This window comes from Mercenaria mercenaria, chromosome 17 (genome assembly GCF_021730395.1).
Source record: "Mercenaria mercenaria strain notata chromosome 17, MADL_Memer_1, whole genome shotgun sequence".
Classification (NCBI taxonomy): domain Eukaryota; kingdom Metazoa; phylum Mollusca; class Bivalvia; order Venerida; family Veneridae; genus Mercenaria; species Mercenaria mercenaria.
Window position 1 is genome coordinate 21,036,934 of NC_069377.1, and position 21,147 is coordinate 21,058,080.

Below are 21,147 nucleotides of genomic sequence, written 5' to 3' on the forward strand. Positions count from 1 at the left end.
TTGAATCAGTCACGTTACGAATAATCATTAGAACTAGAATGACAAAGATATTGTCCAACAAATAAATCTTCAAAAATATATGTGCTAACTCATTAACTGATAACAAAAATGATTCAGAACCAGAATTCCAGTCTATACAAGTTCAAATGAATTTTGTGTTACCCATTTGTTAACTGCGGCCCATTGCATTCTTTTATCTTTACAGGCTAATAAAATTCACATAAGCGAAACAACGAGACAAGAGCTCATTGATTACCCATATATACTGGAGGAAAGAGGAACTGTTTCTGTTAAGGTAGAGAAACGTTTGGGTGTTTTTACAAAAACCGTAAAAATTGTGAATTTAATGATTTTATGGCTATCTTCTTGCAATCAAATCTATGTGAAAAGATCATTTGTGAATAAAACTAATATAGCTCTGAAGATAACTAGTTTCATTTTAATCGTCGATATTTTGAAAGTATTTTAACATGAAAGTATTGACAACTTTTAAATATAGATGACTCAAACTTAAAGGTTAACAGTACACAATGGTTGAACGGCGTATCCGTCAACAGACAAATAGTTTTGACAATTGACCGGCAATCAATTCAATATGCATTTTGTTACATGGCATCAAAAATACATTTTCACAGACTTGTGTTCCAGTTTTGACTTTATCCCAGCAAGTATATGTTGAATGTAAACCAGCCGTATAGCAAACACTATAGACTGGAGATTCATATAAGGAATAGTGTAAAACTGTTTAATTTTGCGAGTATGCAACATAACAGAATATAGTGCCATTTTCATTTTCAAGAGTTACGTGTTTTTACAATATTTAACTTAAGAGTCGTATTATGTTGTTATTTCCGAAGTCTGTAAATCACGATATTGAAACAGTTTTGAACAGGTAGCAACATGGAAACGATGTAAAGCGCTGCTTTCTTGCTTTACCTAACGTCAGTGTTACAGCGTTACTAACACAGTAAAATCCTCTTCTAAATCATTTAAGACTGCATGGAAGTTCTAGAAATCAAGACTGTACCAGACTGAAATATCTTAATTAATGTTATGTACACTTATCAAAATAAAACGACCAACTGCTTCAGTGGAACTAAAGTTATGTATACTTTTTTATTTTTGTGATATTTACGGGATATTTCATAAGGCTTTGAAATTGTATTTTTTCTAAATTATATTCCCTTTTAATTTTTTAGGGGAAAGGTCACATGAAGACATACTGGTTGTTAGGGCGTGATCCAGTGGAGAGCTCTCAAGCCAAATGCCCGTTCGGATCAATTCTTCTTGAGGAATTATCAAAGGTTAAAAGCAACAGCGAAGATGTATTTACTTCTTCAAGATTTGGAGGTGTAAACGAGCATTCTGACTTTGCTGAACTTAGATCACTTTACTCACCAGTGTCATTTGAAGATGTCAAAAAGACGATGAGTGCTAATGCGTCACCAAAAGACTCTCCTGCAAAGAAAATTAACTTGAATCCATGTCTGTATGGAAATGGCAAAATCAATAATAATTCCGAGTGTACTGGATCGCAGACTTCGAGTGAACATTGTCCTGTGAAAGACAAAGATATGTATATCATAAGGAAAAACGACTTACGCAAAACAAACGACACGAACAGAATGTATGAATATCAGAATACCAGTAAAACATGTCAGCTGCTTTGACGTAAGTCATTACGTCATTTCAAAGAGCATTTTGACCAAGGACACTTAGCAATATATTTTGTCAAGGAACTATTATTTTCATATTAATTCATTCAATGACATATTATCGTTGTGTACTCGTATTCTTTGAAGGATACATTGTGCCAATATGTCATCAGAGTGATTACTTAACAATAGCTGTATAAACATAGTATAAACATGTTTGTGTATATAAACAGTACAATGTGTTAGGTATAAGTAAACATAGTATGAATATGTAATACGACCAAAAACAGGAAGTTATTTTATAAACAACTGTTACCAGATAGCGTTGAATTTTGATTGCAACTCTACAAACACAGATAGTTTATATATTTAGCCTAGTTGAATATGTTAGACGAGGTACATTGCTAAGGATTATATCAATTTCTAATGATTAATAATTTAGCGAAAGATAAGGATAATATATCTTTAACGTTAAACTAATATATCACACACTGCTATAATATCAAGTTAACTTTTCAAAGCATAAAGTTGACGCTGAACTCTCTTTAAGATTTTAGACAATTGTTTTAGATGTTTAGGTTTTTATACAGCTTGGCTTGAATTTTAACGTATCTTTTATTTTGAATGACTTGCCTTTCCGCAAAACTTTTATAAGATGCAAAAATAATTGCTCTACTTTGTTCAAAATACCTTTCTTATATCTATTAATCTTCAAAGTAAGGCTTGTCAAGAAATATTGCCATGCATAGGGCACTTTAGTTTAGTCGAATTTTGTCAGCCATTTTACTTTTTATTCTATTAATTTTGTGTAATTTTAGAAAACAGTTTTGAAAGGTTTTACATTTTTGAATTAATTCTTCAATATTTTAATATGATTTAGCATATGTTATCGATGAACAATAAAACTATGAAATGTCATTACATATTATAGAACCTGTGTTTCACTAATGTATTCTTAACCCTTATCATGCTGGACACACTAAATTCTGCCTTTGCGACCAGTGTAGATCTTGATCAGCCTGCACATCCTTTAAACAGTCGATAGTACTGTTCAAATTGAAATCTTGACAAATTCATTATAGAAATTTAGCCGGCCTTTATAAGCTGGTTGCTTATGTACATAAAAATGTTTTTTGCGTGCCGAATTGTTACGACAATGTTGCGCTAATGTTACAACAGTATAAGGTTATGGTTACGACCTTACGACGATTGTTGGCTTATATATCCATTCTGTACTAAGTAACGTACCGCTGTTAGGTTATCTTCTTAGAAATATGCATCGCATCGACACAGGTTATGGAAAGAAATATCGTATTAATATTCTGCAGTAAACGAATAGAGTAAACTTTTTATTGTTTGCACAATAATTTATTAACAATATGATTGTCTTTATGTGGCTTAACCAACTTCTTATGTATTATAATTGTCTTACAGTGCGGATATAAACAAAACAAAGTTCTTTATCGCTAAGGATTTGTCAAAGGTCTCGATACATATTTAGGATAAACTTTAAAATACCAAAATGTATAGCAAAACATCATTTCTTAAAAAGGGGGTCATATGTATTAGTTTTTTCTGCAAAACAAAATTGTACATTTGGTTATAAATATAATATATCTTAATTAATATGAGGTAATACTACAAAAGCTATAAATACTAGTAGGGGATGGGTAAACATTTTCTTGTACATATACAATTTTTTTTCAGTTGACCAATTTGAAAATGGCGGCAATAGTGTTTAGAAAGAACTGTATAATACGGAAAAAATAATATACAAAAAGATCCTTTAGATCAAGTAAAAGTTTAGCAGGTTCGCTTTGTCAGTCACGTCTGTTCGTGAAAAGTAATGAAACCTGCAACACTTCTAACGCCCAATAGTACCTGCGGAGTTTTATTTAAAGACAAAACAAAAACAAAACATGGAATGGGTTCTGTGGACAATCGTACTCGAACCAGAAAATGATAACTTCATTCAGTTATAAATGAATAGTTTGTTAATTAATGTTGTAATGCAATTTGTGAATAATTTATAGTAGCTTTTTTAGAGAAACGTGATATTTGCGAATGGTTTTGTACCGTTTGTGGGTCAGCATGGATTTTATAGAAAATTAAATGTTCTTTGCATTCAAATGGCTGGTTTTCAATCTAAACGGATACATGTGATTAATTTTCTTTAATATCAGATATTTTCACATAACCAAAATTTCACGAAAATTTAAAACAATCTAAGAATGAGTTTAGTCATAGATTTCATATAGAAATAATGAAATTTTGGCTTTCAAAGGGATACTTTTTTGCAAAATAATTAAAACTCAAAATCAGCCAGAATTAATCCCTCATGAATGGATCAGATTTTACATTGTCCAAAAGTTTGTCCTCCCTCCTTCGTAGAAACAAAAACGTCATCGAGGCTGAGATAAAACATCATCGAGTAAACAAAAATGATATTCTAAGATCGGATTCGGCATGTGGGCGTTTTTATGATATAATGAAGTTATTCATTGCTAATACTCGGGGAAACAAAATCCGCCCTTTAAATGCGGACGCTAACAAAAGGCTGAACGTTGTGTTTCCATGTATATGGTCTTCCAGATCACCACCATTGTTTTGCCTCTATAGTATTAATACTCCATTTAACCATTTTTCTGTAGAAAGCTTGTCTGCCATTACAAATGAAATAACGCTATGACATAAGCAAGTTAAATGTTGCATGAATTTCTCAATTCCTATTTTCTCTTCCAATTGCACCACTACAGAGAACAATAACTTCCATATTAGACACACTACATTTTCCGTATTGGACGCTTCAACAGTTCTTAATCATATAAGTCATTGACCGATAGATGTTATTACATCACATTCAACAGCAGTAAACATCCTTCCTATATTTGTTTTTCGTTGCTTGTGGAATAAAGATGGAATCGTGCCAGTCTCATTTTTCATTTTAGGGGAAAATAAACAACTGATATAAACATCAGATAACATTTTTCTGCACATTTCGGAATGTATTTGGACTTCGCCTAATGCTCCGTGAATTTCTTTTTAGTTGTGTTTTTGTCAAACTATTTCGCCATATTGTTTAGGTTACAGAGAAAACAATATTGCCTGTTAGATTCTCTATGTCTTTGCCAGTCAAATAATTGCATGCTAAGACATTTGCGCTGTACTGGTGTATATAATGTCAATGACGAAACGGAAACGAGCAGACTTAAGAAATAAATTTTTTTTGATAAATGAGATTGATTGGTACATGTAAACCAACATCACCAAATTGTAAACAGAAAAACTCACATTGTGAAACGCTTACTAAAACTGTTACAAAAGTTGACATTATCCCGTATACATCATCGTCAATTGTCTGTCTGAAAAACAGACATTTCTACACTCCCTATCTTTGTTAATTAACAGAGTAAGACTGTGTGTAAGACATTTAATGTTATGTGTACTGTATATAATTCGAAGGAAATCATATCATATTGTTTACGTCACAGAGAACGGACATGTTGTCTCATAAATATTGCTTTGATAGAATTATTCATGTCTAAGTTTTTCTTGGACCGTTTTTTTTTCCATCTAGAACAATTTGTTGATCAAACAAAACGGTAGCTGTTCCGTTTAGCAATGATTTACAATACTTCAAGTTTATTGCACATATGATCTTGGATTATGTATTAATTGTAAAATATCTTGTTCATCAACATTAAAAATGAAAAGACAAAGGATGATCAAAGCCTTGAAATGGCTGATGGTTGCGGGGCTTTGGTAGATTTATTGTCTGTTTAAATGCCAGTCTATGAATATACATGAATGAGAAACAAATAAACATTTATGTGCCTCATATCTAAGATGAACTCTGCCTGACCTAGCTTGTGATGTAACCATGGGCTGGAATACCTCATCATTGATAGATCTTATATAATCTAAATGGTCAGTGCGAGTGGATACAGGTTGAATAAGAACTGCTTGTTCATTGATAATTCATCCGCATTGTTCATGAATGGGACTATTTTGTGTAGCACATGAACATCCTTTGGATGTGATTCGGAATCAAATAAAGATGATATGATTTCAGAAATACACTTTAACTTTGGTAGCGGGATAAACCCGCAACCAAAAATGAAATCCGTGCAAATGGGTGCATGGCTAGGATATTGAACATGTATTCAGGATCGGTATGTTAACGAAAGGAGAATCGCAAGGATTATGAGATTGACCGAATGAATTATAAAGAATCACAATAAAACAGTTAATTTTTCTGTGAAAGAAGCTGATGAATCTCTTTATCCTGTTACAAAATTTCGAATTTTACATTTCTGTTCTCTCATTTATGCAAAGTTCTAGTCCTACTAAATAAAAAAAAAATACGGCAAAATAAATAAATGCCACATGTTAAAATCTTTATAAGTAAAAAGTTATATTATACACGACACAAGAATCTCAATTAAGACTAAACCTATGCTTTTTAGTTTACACGAGATATCTTTATCAAAACATGAAACCCTGGTCTACGTAACTATTAACAATTTTAACATTGAAGACTTTTAAACAAGTGTATGCAATGTTTGTTTTGGGTTTAGCGCCGTTTTTCAACAGTATTTCAGTTATGTAACGGTGTGCAGTTAACCTAACCAGTGCTCCTGGATTCTGTACCAGTACAAACCTGTTCTGCACAAGTAGCTGCCAACTTCTCCACATGAATCAGAGCTGGGGGACGAATGATTATAGACACAATGTATTTTATCAAATTGTCACGCAGAACATGCGATCGGACTCGCGAACCCACGATCCGTAGATCGCTCTCCCTACTGAGAAGTGTATGCAAAACGTCAGATATAATTGTAGACCTATTATAATGTAACTTATAAGCTAGTTCACTGGCCAGTTTTAGCACAGCTGTTTCCCAAAGACCGCAGCCGCACCCCTCCCCCCACCTCCCCCCCTCACACACACACACACACACGCATACACACACACGCACACACACACAATCCTACATCAGCGTACACATAATGTAGGCGATATAGGTCACAAACCGGTAAATAGTATTTCCTATATATTCTATATAAAACTGACGTTTTTTAAAGAGCTACAAAACATAGCTAGACCCATTTCAGAGAATAAATCCTTACCTCATTTTAAAGAGTTATGATAAAACTAATATAAAATAAAGAGAAAAGTAGGGGTCATGTATCTTCTAAGAGAGATTTCTCTTGTCACATTTGCTTACTGTAAAATCACATCACACTGCTGTGACCTGGAAGTATTACTTATACTAAAACTGAGTTTCACTTCACCAAATACAACCTCCTCTCCCATTTTTCCTACCAAATGTCAAAAGTACATCCACAATGAAATTTAAACAGAAACCAGCTTTAATTTAGACCTCTGCGCCCATGCAATGTGAAAAATTAGTGTTCAAAAACCTGTCCGCCATTACGCGACCAGATGGCTCTACGCTGGTTCCTTTACTATAGTTAGGCCTATACATGTACATAAACATGCAAAGGGACGGCACATACAAAACAAACATGGAAATGAACAGGTCGGGGACACTGTTTCTGACCGCTTAGTAGCAAAAACATGTGAATTTTTAGAACAATATGAGTAAAAGATATCTATGCTAGGCAAAAATCTCTAACACACGCAATGTTACCACCAAACACGATAAGTAGAGCATACAGATATTAATAGTTTTAAAATAAACCTAGCTAACCATATGACAAAGCGGCAAGACAAACACCGTATAACAGACGAAGGAGGACAACATACAGAATTGAAGAAGCTTGGTCTGAATGTCTTTAATTAAGTTCTAGATTTATCCTGTGATAACCTATATATTATACCTCATGTAAAACATCTGAAACAAAGTCCATATCTCTCAAAATGTACTAGTTTTAATGTATCTCACTGAACAATAGCCGGGTAAAAAATTAACAGCTGTGCAGAGGTGTCCTTTGAGCATCACACTCGATGGATGGTATTTCATCAAGTTTCAGGGAGTGTATATAGACTTCACCATCCGCGTTGCTTCGGTATAATAAATATCGGCTCGGGTGTTAATACAGTTTTCGGGTTGACAATAACACCCTCACCGCCATGTGTTATTTATATATTCTTGCATAAAAACTACTTTTTTTCACTGGATCCGCCCATGTATTAACGGAAGAAAAATTGTGTGCAAACAAGGCAATTCACGTGCTGTTTATACCCGATTTTTATTTTTGAAATGCTTTCCCAGGGACGTATATGTAATTGTGCGCAGATTGACATCTGGTATCTGCGTCTTGTTTCTTTCATAAAAACCTCTTCTTGCAGCATTAAAGATGCAATCTAAACCATAGAATGTTTTACTGTATCAGTAACTAACGCCAAATGCGCTGCCCCCAACATTGTTCGTACTCGTTTCTTCCCTTGTTTACTCCCCTTTTAGAACTCGGCGTCAATTCAGATTTTGTAGACAACCGTGAATGTTAAAAAATCGCGTGTTTACCTGTGTGATTCTTTGTTTTTAGGTATCATATTTATGATTTTGGTAAGTATTAATCGATATGTTTTTATCTAATTTCTCGAAGAATTTATATAAACAGCATGGAAACTTGACACTACGTTCGTACTCATCCGTACTCCAACTGCGTGTCCGTACTCAAAGGAACTCGAATGTAAAGTTATTATTCTTGAAATTGTGATTGAGTCCACCAAATTGTGAAATGATATGAACAATTATATTTATATCGACTTTTTTCGTTACGTTTTGACTACAAAGATAACACTTCAAACTATTTTCTTTGATATTTGTATCTTACTTAAATATCTGCTTTATCGTGTTACAATATAAATTTAAGTCCAATAAGCAGAGTTTGTGAAAAAATGTCTTAATATGTAGAATGAATAAGCAGTTTTTGATCAATACAATTAAACTGAAATAGAATTTATCTGAATTCAGTTTCAGAAATGAGCCGACAGAATTTAATATCAGAACGCATTTGGTACTGAATTACTAAGCACTTTTTGAAGAGAAAAGAAAACATCTTTTGAAGATAAATTTTGAAAGTTATATACAAAAGAAGAATAAACTGCTATACGAACAAGAATGTATTTATATATTTATATGAAGAGCAAAGACATTGAGCCTTTTTATTATATAATAAAGAATGCCTTACGATTAAAACTGGGACGTTCTGCAAATGTTACATAAAATATTTTACGAATCTAATAATGAAATGCCTCATTTTAATGAAGAATTTATGTTAATATTGTGATAAAAGAAAGGAAAAACAAGAGAAACCCCATTACGTTACAGGTTTTGATTTTCGTTTATTAATCATATTGATCTAATAGTATTAAATGGCTTCCATTTTCCTGAAATAGTGTAATTAATCTAATGGAATAAATATGTTCCAATAACATATCTCTTCAATGTACAGCTTGCATGAAAGTGACATACTGTGTATACAATGCATTCCCCTATCAATTAAAGTTATAGAAAGCATATAAGATAATCATGAAAGAAAGCACACAGGTTAATTTATATTTTCGACCGCCTCGATAGCCTAGTGGTAGAGCGTCCGCTTCGAGTGCGGGAGGTCGTGGGTTCGATCCCCGGCCGCATCATACCAAAGACGTAAAAATGATACCGGTGGCTCCCTTGCTTGGCGCTCAGCATTAAAAGGGCAGAAACTGGCCTCTTCTCTCAGGCGATAGATAACCACCAGGAATGAGGTGTCGAGAGTGATTAATATAAGTTGTAGAACTTCCTTCACAATCGACCTAAAATAAATTATGTATAAACTTATTTATATTTGCATGTCGTAGTAACAAACTTGCTAAATGCAAGCTGTTAACGATCGAAAAAATTAAATTGTGTTGTATAAGCTTGTTCAAACTGCGATTAGGTTGTAATAAGAAGAATAAATTGGCATTCATTTTCAGTGAAGGTTTTAATACACCATTTGTCAGTGCGCTAAGGCGGGCTAATATAGGCAAGAGGTTCCGATTAAAGAAATTGAAACACATATCATTTTTCTGATCGTAAATTTGGTTTATTTGAAGGTGCACTGACGGGTTTTTTTTTATTAGTATTCCATGAACAGAACAGACTTATATTATTGTACCTATAATTGTTACAATGGTATTGAAAGGGGCAGCTTTGCCAGAGTTGGAAACAGTATTGTCCTTCTATGCAGAAGCGATTGCCTAGTTGGTAACGTGTTGAGATTATGGGGTTCGAGTCTTAGAGAATATTCTGTAGAAGAGTGCTGTAAAATAACTCAATGGAAAACTATTACTAATGCTTGAAAATTCTGCACTGAAATAGATAAATTCATATAATATTTAAACGTTACTTGAACCAAACGACATGCAGAATATAACAGATATCCTTTCTTCGAAAAGACGTCATAACATTCATTTTAAGATCATATCGTTGCCAGACATAACGGAAATGTGAGTGTTGGTAAAAAAATGTAATGGTAATATTTCGTGATGTACTTCATTAAGATAGTCATTCAAATTCCAACATCAGCAATATGTGTGGGAAAATATGAATATGATAGTGTTGAAAAAGAAACTGTTTATCCCATCAGTTCATTAATATGGAATACAAACAGATAACAAAAAGTAATATCAATGCTGTCTGGAGGTGAGAACAGACTATCTGAGAAAGCTTTTCTAATTACCTGAACGCTCGCCGGTTACTAGTACAATCAAAGTACAAAGATACAATAGAAACAGCCGTGTTACAAGAACCGAGCCTCTAAATAACAAATCCCTTGATTTCCTAACTACTCAAATATTGTACTTCTAAAAGTTATATTAGCAGATTATTCGTATGTATAGAACGCAACCAAGCAAAAAATAGCTACTCGGTTTAAACTTGCTTGTTCATGAGAGGTAATGAAAATGTGCAACACCACTCACGCCCTTAGTCAAGGCATTTAGATTCTGTACTATTTAAAGTCTGTTTTCTTTATCATGCAGCAAATGAGGTTATTTTAATTTTATTTCTAAAGCTTAACTTGCCCGATTTCTGACACTAAAACACACAAGCTACTCGTCTTTTCGTCGAATAGGAAACACAATATGATCTAATACCTTTTGTTATTTACAAAGGTCTTGGATCTTCCCGTAGAAGTATTTATTTGAGCCGTGCCATGAGAAAACCAACATCCGCGCAGTCTGGTCAGGATCCATGCTGTTCGCTTTCAAAGCCTATTGCAATTAGAGAAACCGTTAGCGAACAGCATGGATCCTGAACAGACTGCGCGGATGCGAATGCTGGTCTGGATCCATGCTGGTCGCAAAGGTACCATGTTGGTTTTCTCATGGCGCGGCTCATTTTAAGAATTGCTATTTATAAGCAGTTTCAATATTTTAACCGAAACAGAATTTATTTAAATTCTCTATTAGAGACATTTTATAAAATGATTTACCATGCATACAAAAATACAAAAAAAAAATATCTATAGAAGTTATAAAACAAAACTGCTATAAACTACTACATATATAAAGCAATAAACGAACAAGAACGCACACATTTAAAGAGAATAATTATTTTGAAATTTAAAAAAATTCCCTACGGGTAAAAGGATTACATTAGCCCGAGACTTGATGAAAAGTCAAGAAATATTTGAATATTGCAATGAAAGGTTGTTAGATTAACGTTTGTTGAATAAAGGTAGTGCATTACACATTGCCTTATCAATGATTCAAACATCATGTCAAGTTGTAATATATTGTGATTAAAAGTACTCGAAATCTTCATAAAAGAAACAAGCATATTTTAACTGCCTTGTACTTGTCTTTATGATAAATGCTACAAACTTACCTTATGTAAAGTTTTTAATTAAAAAGTTAAGATTTTTATATAATTATACAATGCATTAGCTTGTTAAAGTTGTGTTTAAAGGTATTAGATCACTAATAGTAATGTTTACAAAATGGCCTTTGCTTTGTATATTCTGGCAGGTAACTGTGTTTTGCACTATTTTGCAATTTTTAAACAACTTTTACCGTGCCGTTTTTTTTTATAAATTTTGTATAACTTATGGTATCTCCTCAAGTTCAAGTAGAGACAAATTTCAAAGTGATAGCCACTATCCAAAACGTATGCAGAAAACTCATTTTACCATTAATTTTAATAAAAGAAGCATCAAACTATTGGTAAGCAATTATAAAACACAAAATAAAAATGTCAATATCATTTTTCTATGATGCCTCAAGTAAACAGATTTAATGAGGCATAATTCATACTTCAACATTGAAAAAATATTGTCGAATGCTGTGTTTCTGTTTTAAATTTTGCTTTCTCCATTTAAAAATAACCTTAGGGCAGACGTAAAACCTACCTAAATTTCTTCCACAATATATAATTTAAGTGTGAAAGCAAAATAGAGAACTTTCACTGCGTGTAACTCGATATTTTTTAAAGATGTGTAACTCTACCCCTTCTGTTTAAGTAGTAAATTCACTTTGAACACCAAGAAATCGCTTATAAGATTCATCTTTTTCCATTTTTGTACAAGAAATCAATAATAAGTCTTGAAATATATACCATTGACACAGTATTTTACTACGAATTACTATCGCCTGCATGCCTTTACTTAACATCTTTTTCACTTTACATGGGGTTTGAATGCATAACTGTATATATCACCAAATCGCAGTGATACGGTTAGCCATATCATATCCTATATGTATTGGGTTTCTAACTATCAAAGCGCTGTTACCGATTGTGCCATTTTTGGAATGAATTCTTTTCATACACGTACTAACATAAATCACCCTCCATCAGTACTGTACTTTCAGTATTTTGATCTAATATTCGTTTCATTTAAGTTTATCAAAACCAAACATATTGACTGGCTTCAACACCTTATCGAACTTTAAAATAGTGTTAAAAATATATGATAAATATTTTGATATTGTATCACTCTTTCGAGATAATCCATGTTTTAACATTTACTATTTGCTCGTTGTGAACTTATCACTCTCTAAAATGGCTTTCTTGTGCAATTTATTTCGGGCATACTAAGAAGTTAACGCCGCTGTAGTACATGTACATCGTTATCTCACTTCTATTAAAATTGAGGTTTTTTTTTCTTTTGTATGAAAAGTCAAAGACTACAATTTTTATTCACGCATACTCTCTGATGCTTACGTTTGTTACACATTCTTAAACTGAGAATTAGATATCAGTATTCAATATTTCTTATAATAATCCGGTATTTTCATAAGATGGTGTAATTATAGCAATGAACATTGGTAAGGTGATGATAATATTTCGGCTAAATTATTGAAACTGTTGATGTGAATTGTAAATGTAAACAAAAATTGCTATATTTTTTTCAATAGTCGTCTTTATTAAACTATGTTCAGTAATGCATGTACCAAAATCTCTTGTTTCATGATCCATATGAAAAGTTTGTTAATATTGTCAAGTGATTTCTAAAACACAGTTAAGGTGGCGAATTCTTTGAATATTGATTTTCCTGTTAGATTTCTGTCCTTGTTTTTTTTGTAATATGTTTTACCAATGACTTCTTTTTTCCATGAAGTTTTTAGTTACTGACTATGGTATTCAAAACTTGATGTAAATGCACCCGAAGTTGGTTTTATAACTAGTTTGTATAATACAACTGTAACGCTAGATTCTTTTCAAGCGACACGTCAGGAGTAAAGTCTGTAATTATGTAAGCAAAGCTGTATTTAAACTGGAAGACAATGAGTAATTTACTGGTATGTCAGCATTAACGACAAATGATGCTGAAACCCTAAATATAATCAGTAGAATATTTGACAAACGAGTGAGATTTTCTGGCGTTTAATTATCTCATTAGTTACTTTTCTGTCTGTGCACATTGTGAAATTAGACCAAAAGCAACGTTGAACATAATATTAAGAGCGTTTACATTCATAAAAGTAAGGCAGTAAATGAGACATTTTTATGAACTAAACGATGTCTGCACCATATGACTGGCTGCTTTCAATGCTAATGAGATATTCATTGAACTTAGTGAGAATCTTTTCCATTACAGGCGATTATAAGCTACTTCCTAAAATGATCGCCTTTCACTTTAAATGCTTCCAGATGCAGTTTAAACAATTTTATAAAAGGTATTTAAGTATTCGGGAATATTTGAATTATCAGAGTGTGGTTGAAATATCTTTCGTCCAATGAATTTACCCGGGTGTCACAGACGTGAGTGGAAATGTTCCACATTTGTATCCGTTAATGGTCAGAACTTACTTATGAAAAAACACACATTTTCTGTCACTTTGTTTTCAAAGTTAATGCCATTATAATGTTTATGTTGGAAAAAAAATAAAATAGTTCTAATAGTTCTATGAGTCGACAAATTTCTTTTTATATAATAAGTAACACATTTTTATGTTCTTGTGATATGTACATGTACGTTATTCAGGTTTAGAATAATTTTCAGTTATTCATGTTTTTCATTTTCTTTCATCTATATAGTTTCGTTTCAGTTAATTTATGTTTCATAATCTCACTGTGCAATTATCAGGAAAAGCAATGAAAACAAACCTGAAGTGTGGTGTGCAGTATCACAAATATAGATAGTAAACTTGTGTTTGAAGTGGTTAGTTCTGCAATTTAAATGAAAAAAAATGCATATATTCTAAACATAACCGGTAGAGTTTTTGCCAAAAAGAAATTGATTCTGGCATTATATCAATTTCTGTATACTACCGTTTTATGCGTGCAAGCAAACTAATGCAAACAGCCTTGTGCAAGTTAGAGGCTAATGACTAATGGCAACATTGACATATTCTCTTGAATATACTCATTTTAAGTTTTGAAAATTGAATGTTTTCGCATCACGTATTAATATTTACGAACATTAAAATTACACTAAAAGACGTCTTTATTTTTCCAAGGCAGATAGATCCTGTATAGACCATTCCTTATTAAAAGCATCTATTGTTATGTCATTAAGCTCAAAATGTTCAACTTCTCACTGGTTTTAGTTTGAATAAGAGTTATCGAAGCTAAATTTTTGAAGCGTTTGTTCTCATTGTTTGATTTAACCTCCGTATGACTTCACAGTGTTATAACGTCACTCCAAAGCCAATACTGATTTCTTGGCTCTGCTCATTAGTCAGTTTGATGTTGGACAATGCATCTTAAATGGGGTTGCTCCACAGCAAATGTACTGGTATTGATAAGGTAAATATTTTGAAATAATATGTTTTCATAGGTGTCGCTTAATAATTAATGAGATTCTTTTTAAATATAATTATATAGGTACTAAACTAGTTTCTTTCATGTTTCTGAATGCATTAGATGATTGGCAAAATGTTGGTGACACGAGTATTACATTACCAGATGACAACGCAATCACGCGTGTCCTTTGATTATCAAGCTATATTTGTTCAACTTCCCTAGCATAGTAGTTGTAATATGAATTCGTACATAGTTCTCCAGTTCTTGTCATGCTGAAAAAATCGCTCTTTTTACTCCTCTGACAATTATCATTAATACCGAGATATTAAGATCAAACTACAGATTTACAACTTTTTGTGACATATTGGTTCACATTAGAAATAACAGATAATATCGCTTAGTTGTATAGAAGAAAGACTGATGTTTTCTACACGTATATCGTTTGAAAATAACATAAAATAGGGGAAAACGTATATGCATTAATCTGGTTTTACTTGAGAAATACTAGGTGCTGCTTGTCTTTGGAGTCTATCAGAGAAAAATGGCATCTGTTCGTCATTAATTTCAGTTTCAAAACAATTTTCAGGAAAACTTACATCAGTTTTCTGTTTTCTTTACATGCAATTAAATTGACATATTTAGACGTGGCCGCAACTTTAAATAACGAATTTACAGCGCAAAAACTGTCGTTTTGCTGTTTTATTTTCTGTTTCTGTTTGTTTCTTCTTGATTTCTGAAAGTTTCGACGACATATCACTTATTTATTATGGATGACTTTAAACTTAATCTTGTACATTTTGTGTTTGTTTTGAGAAAACGTGATATGTTAAAGTCCTTAATATTTAGTCTGATATCCTTTCGCCACCTGTAACATAATAAAACGTATTAGCGTTTGACGAGATCGCATGCAAATGTGCCCGGTGTGCTAAGGATATATTTAACACTGGGGAGGCATTCTGCTTCTTCTAAGAAGTGGTCTGCGTTCGACGATTTTGTAGTCCGAAATGACTTCTTTAGGCCTAAAAAAAATTCTTTGTTTCCGGTAACATGCTGAAAAAAATTAGGGTAGGTAGGTCGGAATTTATTTTTAAGGGGGACTTTTCGGAAATTATTTTTTTGTCAAAAAATGATTACAAATAAGGGGGTTATGCCTTTAGAGCATTAGTAAGTTGATTTCTAACATCACTGGCTATGTTTAAAGCATAAAAAGTGCAGTTTTGCATCTTTTGTTAAAAAGTTGAAAAAAAAATATTCTCCAAGGCCATAAAAACATTTAGGGTCGGGCCAAAAATTTAGGGTAGGTCGGGATACCGGAAACAAACAATTTTTTTTACGCCTTACCAGTTTCATCGGTATTTCGGAAAGACGGAAGATCAACATGACGGCAAGCAAAGAAGTTCGCTACTTGCTTGGATGATGAAACCCAACTGCAAAATGACACTTTAAAACAACAAAAATCCATTAAATGCCATTTTGTACAAACGAATTCTGAAAGTATTTTCCACCCGGATAAACACGTATAAAATTGAATACCTTATTACGTTTTGTTGTTTAAACCTTATCTATTCATTCGATTAACAAAATGAATTTGTAAAACTTTTCTCATAGTACAACTTTAATCGATCAGGCTAAATCTAATTCCTCCCTGAATATGTTACGAGGAATGTTTGAAAAGTAATGCAATTGGATCGATATTTCCAAACTATGCTGTTTCGTTAAATAATATTCGTGTTGTAGGATGGTGTAGTTTGTTGATCAAATACCTATTAAAATATATATCTTCTTTTGAAAACAATATCTTTTAGTGTGTTTATTACATAATTTCCTACATTTATTTATATTTCAATATGCTCAATATACTAGAAAGTGATTTAACCATAATTTACGTTAGTCTTCACAGAATTATCAAAATTGGAAATTGAATAGCGGTTTTCTTTTGAAATCGAGTAATTATGACTGTTTTTTTTTTTTCATTCCAAAGTTTCTTTTTCAATGAAAACTCCTGTACGGGGTTTTCATATCTTTTTAAACTACGAGACACCTGCTTTCAGAGTGAATGTAAACGTTGAGTGAGCTATTTCGTCACAAACATACAGAGGATTCTAAAAATAGAAACTTGAAAAGTTTTTCAGAGACGCATTTACAAAATTCAACTTTGGTTATTAACTATTAGAGCTCAACTATTCATCCAAACAAAGCATCTGCACCGAATCAGCTGACAAGTGGTGCTTGTGGTTATAACAGTATTACGTAGCAACGTTATAATTTAATTCCGGTGAATTTGTCCTACAAACCCTTATCTGTCAGTCTTTACAACTGTGTTTCAAACTTTTTTCTAACTTAAAAGATGAACAAATGTAAAAATAGATTCGAACATCCCTCGTATATGGTAAATTAAAGTCAATAATCTTTTTATGCCACTGAAGGATGGGTTTCTTTGTCATTCAATTGACTTCAAAAACATTAACGCAAATGTCACGTTGTAATTCTAAATTAGGAATCGAATAAATAACATATGGGCAAGGTCACAGTCATGTCAGATCTTGTCAGACCCATAACTTTGACATGTATTGCGGAATCTTGTTTACATTCGGCCTGAATGTTTAACCCAATGAGACGGACTCTATCTCAAAGGTTAAGGTCACAGTTAGGGGTCAAAGGGAGGGCTCGACATAAAAGCATTATAGTTCGTAATGTTTTGCGACATAATTGTACTATGGAATAATCTGTGACACCTTAGATGTGTTCTGCACTGTTCGCTATTCAGTCAGTAAATTTTCAGTGAACACCCCTTTGAATAATAAATGATACTGCCCAAATTGAATGATGGACCAGATCATTAAAGAAATTTAGCAGGGTAAGGGTTAATAAGTGTAAAACCTTCTAACTGCAAACAAAATCTACGAGAGCATTTTGAAGCATACAACACAGCAAAGAAAGCAAACAGTGGGGTCTGCTTGATTGCGTCTTTTCGGGAAAGGTAATGCAATGTACACCACTTTCACGTCCCTAGCACCGCTTTAAACAATTTTTTTATTCAGAAACATAAAGGCTATACAGTAGCAAATACATTTGCTATATATGTTCTATATAAAGTTAACAATCTTCTGATAGTTGTAACACATAGCTAGGCCCATTTTAAAAAGAATTACTATCGTTATGTTCTTAAATGACCTATAAACCGCCAAAAACACCAAAAAAAGTAGGGTTTATGTATCTAGAGATTTCTTGTCTGACAGGTCAACACTGTGGAATATCTTCCAAACTGACAGCTAATATTGACAGCTAATATTATTGAGTTTAATCGCTTAAGATTAAACTGTTTATCTAGCACAAAATAATAATTAATTTTGTTAACTGGTTTTTAATATGATGACGTAATATAATGAGAAGATGAGCACGCGCTTAGAGCGCCATCTATAATGAAAAGATAGCACGCACTTGGAGCGTCCACTTTCTTGCTGGCTTCCAACAAAGGTAGATACGCTTTTAGTGGTCTGTCAAAAATTTTAATTTAAGTCTCTAAAACAAGCCACCCACCCTCCCCCTCTTGTTTTCAATAGTTTGTTGTCCTTTTTTTTGTATATTTCAGCACCAACTACACTTTGTCATGGCTGTGGATGCGTCATGGAAATGCATACTTCCTGAGAAGATACATACAGGTACTTATGGAAGAATTCGAAACAATATGAGCCGCGCCATGAGAAAATCAACATAGTGGGTTTGCGACCAGCACGGATCCAGACTAGCCTGCGCATCCGCGCAGTCTGGTCAGGATCCATGCCGTTCGCTGATGGTTTCTCTAATTGCAATAGGCTTTGAAAGCGAATAGCATGGATTCTGACCAGGCTGTGCGGATGCGCTGGCTGGTCTGGATCCATGCTGGTCGCAAACCCACTATGTTGGATTTCTCATGACATGGCTCATATATACAGACTATACACTATATAGTTCAATTGTTTTGCTACCGTTGCCGGAGCAAAAAGCTAAATCTTAAACTTGAAGTGTGGAAGTGCTTTTACATAAAAACAATAGCTGTAAGAATTATGACATTCGTTGGCGTTTTTAACGCATAAAAAATCGCTCTGCTACCGTTACCGGAGCAGAAGTTTTAAATAAAAAGACTTATGGATTATCATCAATGCATTTATTTATAAATTTATCAAAAATTAATATATATTCACAGTCATGGCTAATATATGCCACTATCTAAAAAATAAATTTCATCAAACTTTATTTGTAATTTGTTCTTTTGTTGCTGGATAAGTGGGTATGAACACACGAGTAATTAGGTTTGTTTACATTTCTATAAATACAAAATAATCTCCTTGAAAATGCTACCAAAATGTCAAGTATAGATTTACAATGAAATAAAAAAGCAGGAAATGGCTTACATAAAACATGAAAATGTCACTTTAACTGGGGAAAAAATGAGGATTTTTTCTTTCCGCCATTATCTGACTAGCCAGGAAGTGCGGCTGTATTACCTATTTAGTATTATTGTACCTTTAAGCGGCTTATATGCTCCGGAAATAACAACATGACCGAGTCTATGTAAGGTCGGACTGTTTATCGACGATCACACATCACTTAAAGACCGTTGTGTCAGTTATTGTGATCGCTTATACAACCCTCGAGAAGATATTTTGGCAGCGTAGTCTGTTAGGTACAATTTCATCTTATCTGAATGAAACAGAATGTTTATATTGTCAGATTGAAACGGAAGGCAGTGTCTTGTCAGAAAGAAACTGTAAAAAGTTGAATGCATAAATCTAAACAATGTCAACGGTTATAAAGGTGTGACAGTGTCTTCCACATAATATGCTAATATAACATGTACTCGAGGATAAGTGTGCTCTTTTCAGATTGGTTTATCCGATTGTACTTCGTCCTACTAATCTTAGTCCGCCGTGCGGCACTGGAATATATACTAGTTCTTACACGAAGACAGCATAACGAGCTTATATTACACAATCAAATTAGTTTAATTGTAATGTATTCAGTAAGTCATTTCGTAACATATTAAACCGATGACACGAACCACTAAACTGAAGTATGCGTTTTGTTCCACGATTATTTTTAAATGCGTTAAAGTACAAAACATTATTGATGATTCGGATTGTGATATTGCGGTGCATCCACTGTGCAATATAATAGAATAGAATAGTTTTATTATGCAATAAACCTGACAAGATTCATGAGCAAAGCATCAAATAAAATTCGTAATCTAAAACATGATATGACAAGATGACAAATTTGATACAAGTTTCACTGTCTAAATAAACTGTTAAACGGGAGAGACAGCATGTATTAGATCAAAATTTATAGTGTTTGGAATAGTTGTTTTAACATAGGTTAGTGTTAATATGCATTTATATTGTACAAAAATAGAAAGGTGAAAATTAAAACGGCAGCTACATGCATATCACAAGTGTACGTCTACATACCTTTAGACCCTACTTGTATTATTTCTTACTTCAAAAGCTTTTTATATATAAATGGATAAATTACGTACATCAGTGATATTATCACTTTTAAGTAACTGTAAAAACTTAAAAAAAGCTAGGATGGCGCCAGAAATAATTTCTAAGATACTGTTTACGGAGGCTTAAGAAATCCTGGCATTCTATAACGAAATGATATTCGTCCTTGAGTGCATTACACCTTGTACATTTACGGTCATATATATCACCTTTATGCAAACTGCAACATAAAAGGAAAATTACGAAGAACATAATTATTCAATTAAAGTGATTACGCAATTTGTGAAACTGCAAAACATCCATTTCTGTTAGATCGATATAGATAATCAGAAGTCCTAACAAATGACTGTAGGAATGGGTATTCTCCAGTTGATTTTTCTTGCAGTACGCTTCAGTACGATAACCGTTTGTTAGATCTTTATAATAGTTCATAGTAGCTTTAATATTTAATTAAACTGTCTTGTAAGTAATTGAGTCGGATGGTAATTCTTATTACGGTTTGCTTATAGATGCATGTTTTCTAAATATGTTCAATTAATATAATGTTATCATCCAAGAATATTTTGAAAAGACAATTTGCTTAGAATAAACTCTTGTTGCATGATGAAACAGTTTTAATTGTTTCCAGAAACTTTTTTGTATGAACTATTTATGAAAATAACTGGAAACGTAAAAAAAAACATTTTCTTTACTTATTGTAACAATATCTGAGTTGGAGTCAATTAAACGATTCATTATATTCAGGTTCCTCTTAAGCCGGGGCTAGGGGCGTATGCGGTCTTGCAAATTTCAGAACTTCTCACGAAAAGACTCATTCATACAGGGCTTA

At 33.0% G+C, this 21,147-nt stretch overlaps 1 protein-coding gene across 1 annotated transcript in view; it reads left to right on the forward strand.

Moving 5' to 3' along the window:
* The window catches only part of LOC123536357 (soluble guanylate cyclase 88E-like), a 102,357-nt gene extending 99,769 nt beyond the window's left edge, over window positions 1–2,588 (forward strand). Inside the window, exons 12-13 of the mRNA XM_053529228.1 lie at window positions 206–295; window positions 1,200–2,588. Of these exons, the coding sequence (XP_053385203.1) occupies window positions 206–295; window positions 1,200–1,670 (561 nt within the window). The 3' untranslated portion in view covers window positions 1,671–2,588. The remainder of the gene's footprint in view (window positions 1–205; window positions 296–1,199) is intronic.
* Window positions 2,589–21,147: the final 18,559 nt, after the last annotated feature.